At 46.1% G+C, this 9920-nt stretch overlaps 1 protein-coding gene across 1 annotated transcript in view; it reads left to right on the top strand.

Moving 5' to 3' along the window:
• Window positions 1-8653: 8653 nt before the first annotated feature.
• ARHGEF38 (Rho guanine nucleotide exchange factor 38) overlaps window positions 8654-9920 on the top strand; it is a 139469-nt gene continuing 138202 nt past the window's right edge. Inside the window, exon 1 of the mRNA XM_040329693.1 lies at window positions 8654-9086. Within this exon, the coding sequence (XP_040185627.1) occupies window positions 8885-9086 (202 nt within the window). The 5' untranslated portion in view covers window positions 8654-8884. The remainder of the gene's footprint in view (window positions 9087-9920) is intronic.

Genomic DNA, 9920 nt, shown 5'->3' with positions numbered 1-9920 from the left:
TATACATACACACAGAATACACATATAGACACACAGTACACACACACACACACAATACACATACACACACTGAGACGGTACCGGAGAGGCGGGGCAGCTATGATCTTGGGATTTTTAGACCACAAGGATGTTGGTAAGGGACATTTCAGGGACAGATGTAATAAAAACACAGATTTTTACATACTGTCCCTGGTTTTACTGAGGCTGGCAACCCTGATGGGGCCCCCTAGTGGCATGAGGCCCTTGGGCAGTGCCCGAGTTCCCGAATGGTCAGTCCGCCCCTGCTGCTAGGTATTTGAGACCTGGCAGAGACCTGTGGCATGTCTGCGTATGCTTGGGGGAATCCAGAGCATGAATACACATACCACTGGTTACTGGTATCTGGGACCTTGTAGAGACCCATGGGAATTACCTGCACGTGCGCAGACATGCTATGGATCTCTGCCAGTTACTGGTCTCTGAGCCTTGTGATGTTAATAGACCCCCCTCAGTAATAAACAGCCTCCAGGAATGTGTGACGAGGACACCCCAGAAGGCAGCGTGGTCTCTACGTAATTCTCACCTAGTCAAGAAAGCATAGTGCTAAAGCACAAAAAGGGTGATAAATATTTCCAAAAATGATGAAACATTTTCCAATTCAGTAAGAGGGAGTTGGAAGAAGAACAAAATTGTATTAGAATGTGTTAAGTCTGCTTTAAGGAATGGGTCATTCTTGTATTGTTCAAATACATTTTTTGAAGTAGTGCGCATTCAGTGTGATACATTATGACCGTCCTTTAATCAATGTTTGCTTCAATAGTGATGGTTTGCATGCTTTTGTAAGGTAGAACCTTGCAGTGATGCAAGCCTTTTTAACTATAATATGAAAAATGGTTCCAAAGGACAATCTGGTGCTAGCGGCACTGCAATTTATTTGGACTAGGGACATATCTTATGAATTCAAATAGTGCTAGTATATTTCACAGTACTTTACAGAGAACATTGAGCCATTCACATCATTCCCTGCCATGAAAGTAGTCTAATGTGCCCACAACAGTCACAAACTTGTTTGTAAGGTACACTTTTTGATAGAGGCTGATTTACCAATAGTAGACTGAATGTCACATTGGATAAAAGGATTGTAGCACAATACATACAATTTCAGTACAATACTGCCAATAATGTCACTGTGTATAAGATGAAAACAAGGAAAGGATTGCAGGAGGCTGGCATAGGGTGGGAAAATGTGCTAGGGTAGAAAATGTATACCAGTAGCATATTGTTCTTCCAAATCCACAGTGAAAAAACCAATGCTACACCACATTACCTATGGGAGGTAACAGAGATAGTCTGAGGACCTCCTGTGTATGCAGTCATTCAGAAATGTATGATCAAGTCCCTTCATATCCAGTAAGCTTTAGAGCATGGGTGCAGAGGCGTTGCTAGGGGGGTGCGGTCCGCACCGGGTGACACCCGCTAGAGGGGTGACACCATCCCGTTTGTTTTTTTTAGCTGACATGCCCAGCCTGCCCTGGGCAATCCCAGCCTGCCCTGTACCACCCCAGCCTGCCCTGTATCACCCAGCCTGCCCTGTACCACCCCAGTCTGCCCTGTACCACCCCAGCCTGCCCTGTACCACCCCAAACAGCCCTATACCACCCAGCCTGCCCTGTACCCCCCAAACAGCCCTGTACCACCCCAGCCTGCCCTGTACCACCCAGCCTGCCCTGTGCCACCACAGCCTGCCCTGTACCACCCCAGCCTGCCCTGTACCACCCCAAACTTTCCCATGCCACCCCAACTTGCGCTGTGCCACCCTAACTTGCCCTGTACCACCTCAATCTGCCCTATGCCACCATAACTTGCCCTATACCACCCCAACCTGCCCAATGCCATCCCAACTTGCCCTATGCCACCCTAACTTGCACTATACCACCCCAACCTTCCCTGTACCACCCTAATATGCCCTATACCACCCCAACCTGCCCTATGCAACCCTAACTTGCCCTATACCACCCCAAACTACCCTATATCACCCTAACATGCCCTACACCACCTTAACCTGTCCTATACCACCCCACTACACCAACCTGCCACTATACTGCCCTATACTATCATTTACAGGGGCTGGTTTGGGGTGCGCCCCGTGCCCGTGCGCTGCCTGCTTGGTGCTGGGCAGCCTAGACAGAGGGGGCGTGACACCATGTTTTACCGCACCGGGTGACACCAACCCTAGTGACGCCACTGCATGGGTGCTCAACCTGTGGCCCTCTGTTGCGGAACTACAAGTCCCATCATGCCTCTGCCTTCACAGCTGATGCTTGTAACGTTCAGCCTTGCAATGCCTCATGGGACTTGTAGTTCTGCAACAGCTGGAGGGCAACAGGTTGAGCATCCATGCTTTAGAGCAGGAATATGCAATTAGTGGACCTCCAGCTGTTGCAGAGCTACAAGTCCCATGAGGCATAGCAAGGCTCTGACAGCCACAAGCATGACACCCAGAGGCAGAAGCATGATGGAACTTGTATTTCTGCAACAGCTGGAGGGCCACAGGTTGAGCATCCATGCTTTAGAGCAGGGATTCGCAATTAGCGGACCTCCAGCTGTTGTAGAGCTACAAGTCTCATGAGGCATAGCAAGACTCTGACAGCCAAAAGCATGACACTCAGAGGCAGAGGCATGATGGGACTTGTAGTTTTGCAACAGATGGAGGTCCGCTAATTGCATATCCCTGCTTTAGAGCAATCAATGCACAGGCAAATCTCTTTAAAGACTGCAAATTCTTTCTTTTGTGCCAAATCTTCCTCATACCTCCCAACTTTTTGAGATGGGAATGAGGGACACTTATCAGCAAAAGCATGAAGACATATGACACACCCCTTGCCACGCCCCCTTAAAAGAGAATTGTGCAAAAAACAAGATTGGTTAACCACTTGACACCCGCACGCCGTCATATGACGTCCAAAACGGGGACCTGTTATCCTGGGTGGACGTCATATGACGTGATGGGCTTTGCGGGGGGATATCTCAATATCTCAATGATGCCTGCACCCGGAGGCATCATTGAGATATCATTTTTTAGCGGCGGCGATCCTGCGCACCGTAAGAACGATCATAGCGGCGGTTCCGCCGCTAGATCGTTCTTACAGGCGGCGGGAGGGGACATCCCCCCCTCCTGCCGCCATCCGGTGCTTCTCCGGGCTCTCCCGTCCCACCGGGGGCCCGGAGAGATGATCGCCATAGAGAAGACTGGTGACCATCTGGTCACCAGTCATCTCTATGACCGTCGAAGGCCCGGGCGCGATGTGATGACGTCACGCCCGGGTCCCCGTAAGTAAACAAACCGCAATTGCGGCTAGTTTGAATGAGATCTGTGAATTTTTTTTCACGATCTCATTCTTTCCAGCCTGCAGGAGAGATGTGGGGTCTTATTGACCCCGCATCTCTCCTTAAAGAGGACCTGTCACACACATTCCTATTACAAGGGATGTTTACATTCCTTGTAATAGGAATAAAAGCGATTGAAAAAAAAAAAAGTGTAAAAAAAAGTGTAAAAAATAAAGAAATAAGTAAAAGAAAAAAGAAAAAATAATAATAAAAAAATTAAAATGCCCCTGTCCCCGGTAGCTCGCGCTCAGAAGCGTACGCACACGTAAGTCCCGCCCACGTATGTAAACGTCGTTCAAACCACACATGTGAGGTGTCGCCACGTGCGTTAGAGCGTGTGCAACAATTCTAGCACTAGACCTCCTCTGTAACTCTAAACTGGCAACCTGTAAAAAAATTTAAGTGTCGCCTATGGAGATTTTTAAGTAACGAAGTTTGGCGCCATTCCATGAGTGTACGCAATTTTAAAGCGTGACATGTTAGGTATCTAGTTACTCGGCGTAACATCATCTTTCATATTTTACCAAAAAATTGGGCTAACGTTACTGTTTTGTTATTTTTAAATTTATGAAACCATTTTTTTTACAAAAAAAAGCCGTTTGAAAAATTATTGCGCAAATACGGTGCAAGATAAAAAGTTGCAATGACCGCCATTTTATTCCCTAGGGTGTCTGCTAAAAAAACATATATAATGTTTGGGGGTTCTGGGTGATTTTCTAGCAAAAGAATGAGGATTTGTACATGTAGGAAAGAAGTGCCAGAATAGGCCCGGGAAGGAGGTGGGTTTTAAAGCCCGGTATTGAAGTGGTTAAACAACCCACAAGTGCTTTTTTTTACCATTACTATCCCTTTATATTGGCTTTTGGAATTTACAAATGCAGCAATTTAGAAATCAGATGAAAGGTTTAGCACTGGAAAACACTTTTTGATAGATAAAAAGTGCATTTTATATACATTTATATAGATCAGACCAAAATGATGGACAAATGAGAAGGAAAGAGGGACAGAGGGACATTGCTCCAAATCAGGCACAGTCCCTCAAAATCAGGGACAGTTGGGAGCTATGCTTCCTGTACTGCCACAATCGAAACATTCAGCTTGTGGACTGGTAACGTAGATCACAGGTAAAATGAAAAAAGGAAGAGGGCAGCACAGTGGCTTAATGGTCGGCATTTCTGCCTTGCAGCACTGTGGTTTATGTTCAAAATCCAACCAGGACAATGCCTGCATGGAGTTTACATGTTTTCTTTGTGCTTGCATGGGTTTCCTCTGGGTACTCCAGTTTTCTCCCACACTCCAAAGACATGCTGAAAGGTTATTTGGCTCAAGTGTAAGTTGGCTTTAGTATGTGTGTGGATGCATGTGAGGTAGGCACTTTAGATTGTTAGCTCCTTGAGTGAAGAAACTGCTGTGCAGTACAATATGTAAAGCACTGCATACATTGTTATTGCTAGATAAATACCTAAAATAAATAAGGAACAGATAAATACTGGTTTTACAAGAAATATTTAATCTTTAATCTCCTTTCCTCCTAAGATCAATTACTTGACTGTGAACAATGTAAGTCTTTGGTCAGCTGTAGTTCAAAGAAATAAGGTAATTTATTAATGATCACCACTTGATAGCTGAGAATAAAGTGGCCATGCACCTATAGAATTTCTTTAAAAAAAAAATGTACATTTTGGAATGCTTGTTCCATTTTCTATTGGCTAGTGTGGTCAAATCAGCGATCATAGTCATGAGAAGTTTTTAAAGCTGCGTTCCACCCACAAATGGAACTTCCACTTTTCGTAACCCTCCCCCCCCCCCCCCAGTGTCACATTTGGCACCTTTCAGGGGGGTGCAGACGCGTTTCGTCATAAGCAGAGGTTCTCAATGGGGAAATGTCTGCTTATGACTAAACGCGTCTGGGACGGTGTACACTGATGTCACCACGCTCAACGGAAGGAGGAAGGGATCCTATAGTGCCGGACAGCATTTGTTTATATGCTTTTAAACAATCCATGTTTGTAAGTACATTTCTTTTATGGTTTTATTAAATTTTTATACGGAATTATGCTATGGTCCGTTTCTTCTCTATATCCATGAACCGGGACTACATTATTTACGAGCATTAAAGTTTACCATCGGAAGTATACTCTCTGGGGTCCTTGCAATCCGGTGTTCCAACCCACGGATGGAGTTTTATGCTTAATGCTGTTTAAGCCTGTTTGTTCCAGTAATCGGCTTTCCATATGGTGGTGTTTTTTTCACGGAAGTCCAGTTCACAGCGGTGCTGTTCGTCCTGTTTGTGGGCTCTGATGTGATCCATTGTGCACATTTGGGACTCTTTCATTTACAATTCAAACTATTCATTTAGATTTTGAAGTTATAGACTTAGGGCCAGATTCACAGAACAGATACAACGGCGTATCTCCTGATACGCCGTCGTATCTGTTGTTCTATCTATGCGACTGATTCATAGAATCAGTTACGCATAGATAGCCCTAAGATCCGACAGGTGTAATTGAATTACCGTATTTATCGCGGTATAACGCGCTCTGGCGTATACCGCGCACCCCCAAAGTGGCCCCCAATCCTGTGGGAAAAAAAGATTTTTTGTTTTTTTGTACTTACAGTTTTGATGTCTTGCGCGGCGTCCATCTGCGGCCTCGTCGGGTCCGGCGTCCTTCTGTGGCTTCAGGTGTCCTCTTTGGCGGGTCCCGCGTCCGTCTTCGGCGGGTCGGGCGTCCATCTTCGGCGGGTCCGGTGTCCATCTTCGGCGGGTCCGGTGTCCATCTTCGGCGGGTCCGGTGTCCATCTTCGGCGGGTCCGGTGTCCATCTTCGGCGGGTCCGGCGTCCATCTTCAGCGGGTCCGGCGTCCTTCGGCAGCGTCCTCCCGCTCGTTTCCCGCCACGACTTTGAATACTGCGCCCGCATATAGCGAGCGCAGTACACTCGTGAATCTTCGGGCAGGCTCGGGCGCCTCTCGCACTGACGTCCTGTACGCTCAGGACGTCAGGACGTCAGTACGAGAGGCGCCGAGACTGGCCGAAGATTCACGAGTGTACTGCGCTCGCTATATGCGGGCGCAGTATTCAAACTCATGGCGGGAAAGCGGGTATCGGCGTATATCGCGCACCCACGATTTTGCCCTGATTTTCAGGGCAAAATAGTGCGCGGTATACGCCGATAAATACGGTACACAGTCGGATCTTAGGATGCAGTACTTCGGCCGCCGCTGGGGGGAGTTTGCGTCGTAAACCAGCGTCGGGTATGCAAATTAGCAGTTACGGCGATCCACGAAGATTTTTCCCGTCATTACGTCGGCGCAAGTCGTAGATTCCCGTCGCAAAGTTAAGCAATGTTTTTCATTGCTTAACTTTACACCAGCCATGTTAAAGTATGGCCGTCGTTCCTGCGTCGCTTTTGAATTTTTTTTTTTTCGGCTTAAGTACGTTACGGACGTCGTGATTCACAAACACGTCGCCGCCGTAAGTTCGCGCAAAGCACGTCGGGAAAAAAGCGAACGGAGCATGCGCAGTACGTCCGGCGCCGGAGCGCGCCTAATTTAAATGGTACCCGCCTCATTTGAATTGGGCCGCCTTGCGCCGGACGTGTTTACGATACACAAGTTTCCAGGTAAGTGCTTTGTGGATCAGGCACTTAGACTGAAAACTTGCGGCGGTGTAACGTAAACGGGGTACGTTGCGCCGCCGCAATTGCAATTGTACCAGAATCTGGCCCTTTATTCTTTAGCAATTCAGACTAGAACTCGGTTGCTAGTCTTTTTCTGTTGGCGCAGTTTTTATTTGTATAAGTGTTCATTTGTAGCTGCTGGCTTTTAAAAAAAAAAATTGGGGGGTCCTCCGCTTTAAGGAGTAGGATGGGAAGTGTTTCTTGTTTCTTATCTGAACAAATAAAATTCTAACCATGAATGTGGTTTCGTTGGGGAAAAATTGTACATTTGTAATGTGCATGTGATAGGCACAATAGAAACCTGTTTAATACTTCTGGGATTCCATTCAAATATCAAGACTGGATGAAATCCTAGGGATTTTTTTATTAAATTAGTGCCCTTTGATGAAGGCTTCTTAGCGGAAATGCGTCAGCGTATAGCCTGTAACCGTACCCATGTAACTAATAAAGTTCTTTTATTCAAGAACATCCAAGTTGCCAGCCCATTTTGATTCAAATATTGTGTTTGTGGGACCTGAACATCCTGGCTAGAGCACCGGATCACAGCTTGTGGACTTCTATATTGGCAGTGGAGCTGGGGTAACATTTTGTTTCTCTTTCTTACTGATGTGTTTTTGCCGCGGCTTTACCTTGCTGGATGAGTTTATCTTGCTAAAAGCACAAGAAAAACAATAAATATATCTCCCTTTAAATCCTATGGGACGCGTCACACCACTGCTCTGCGGGTGCGGTGTGTTTTAAAAAAATGTTCCAATAGAAGAAGCCGGCACTCCAAATCCTTAGTAAATGGTTTATTAGGTATACATAAAAGGGTACAAGGGGCTGTTTTGAAAAGTCCTGCATGCTCCATCTTTGGCGTGCTTTTCAAAACTGCACCAAAAATGTAGCTCCCAGTTGAAAAACGCATAAAAAAATGCACGGCGATTGCATTTTTGGTGCGTTTTTGGAGTCACGTGTTCATGTTTCACAAGTGCATGCCAACCAGACAAACGCACAGGAAACACATATGCAGTTTTAACGTGTTTTTTGTCAAAGGGGGCAGTGTGAAAACACCCTAAGTTGACTCAGTGATGGCAAGATCGAATGCATTGATGAGCGAGTTCTTCAGAATTTCAATTGAAATTCTACTGGTGTATGACCAGTTTTACGCTGTCAAGCTTTCCCCCGGGAAGGAAAATGATGAGCGGGGGTTGTGCGAGGGCTTGGTTTGTTAGCTTTACTTCTTAGCAAATCCTTTCATCAGTAAAGGAAATAAGTATAGAGATTACAATGTCTTCCTCACTAGGTGCAGACACCTGTATTACAATACAAAGCCCTAGAGAACATTTGACACTTTTAGTTGCAGGTAACATACTACATTTTCTGTGTGTCCCAAACGTTAGCCAAATTTCTAAAGCTGCTTGTGCATTTGTCACAAATGGCTGGCACAATAGGGAAAGGATAACAAAAGCATTGAATGCAGAGGTTGGACTCCCCTCTGTGTTGAAGGGCTTAGCAATGTGCAATCATTCCAAGCTTTATTATCACTCAAGGAGTTAAAGGGAAGAGCGCACACTCCTCTGCCTAAGGAAGTTAAGTTTGGCCTGGGTAAAAAAAAAGGAGCCAGTGCTGCTTTGCCAGCTTGTGCTGCGAGTGTCTCAGGTGACAAGCCCTCAGGTACATTGTAACATGACTTCATAGGGGAGGAGCTATGAGCTGTACAGGTGTCTCCCTTAGACAGGTTACTAGCGCAGGTACAGCTGATTACTTAGAACCAGCGCTGACTCATTCCATTGCTGGAATCACACACTTAGAAAATAAAGCGGTGGCAACGGAGAGGCTGCTTTTGGATGACCGGCCATGGACATCAAGGACATGAGTGGAAAAGATTCTGGAGGGATCAAGAAGAAGAATCTAACCTTTCTCAAAAGCAGGCTGTACATGTTAGAGAGGAGGAAAACAGACACCATAGTAGAGCAAAACACCAATGGGGAAAATGGAAATTCAGGAACCCTGCGCAGGAGTCAGTCTGACAGAACAGAATATAACCAGAAGCTAAAAGGTAAGAAAGACAATTTAAATAAGTACCGTAAAACCTTGGTTTGCAAGCATAATTCGTTCCAGAAACATGCGTGTAATCCAAAGCACTTGTATATCAAAGCATTTTTTTTACAGGGTATAAAAGAGAAGAGAGGCACCTCTAAGTGTAGCAATAAGTTGCTAAATGTTCATTAAATGTAACCATATTGCTACACTTAGAGGCTCCTCCTTCTTTTTTATACTCAGTTGTGACATGACGCTACTCTTATAACAAGACATCGCTTGTATATCAAGGCAAAATTTATGAAAACATTTTGCTTGTCTTGCAAAACGCTCTCAAACCAAGGTTTTACTGTACACTATAATGTTGATTGTAGATAGACAAAATTTACGTGCGACTTGCAAGATCTGCATTAGAGAATGTCTGGCCGGTGATCTGCCGTGCTGGTTCCAAGTATCACGGATGTTCCAGCGCATGCGCGAACTGATGCGCTGAGATGGTTCCAGTTATCGGGAAAGTTCCTTTAAGCACTGCGCAGGTGCAAACTTGCTGACGGAAATCCCCGAACGGCGGCCGGCATCCAGGGCGACGTGGACTTAGAGGAAAGTGGCCAGTCGGCCTCACGTCCTCGCTGCGCTCGGACGGCTCGCTTCGCTCGCTCGACCTCCTGGCTCTTTTTTTAACATCCTCCAATCCACGGGGATGTTAAAGAAAGAGCCTGGATGCCGGGCGAGGTTCAGGGATTTCCGTCGGGAAGTTTGCGCCTGCGCAGTCAGTGAAGGAACTTCCCCCATAGTGGAACATTCAGGACAAGTCACCGGCACCAGATGCTGCAGCGACAGTTACTTCTGACTC

The sequence above is a fragment of the Rana temporaria genome, chromosome 1 (assembly GCF_905171775.1).
Source record: "Rana temporaria chromosome 1, aRanTem1.1, whole genome shotgun sequence".
Lineage (NCBI taxonomy): Eukaryota > Metazoa > Chordata > Amphibia > Anura > Ranidae > Rana > Rana temporaria.
The sequence above is the reverse complement of the archived record's forward strand: the minus strand, read 5'-3'. Positions and strand labels throughout refer to the sequence as shown.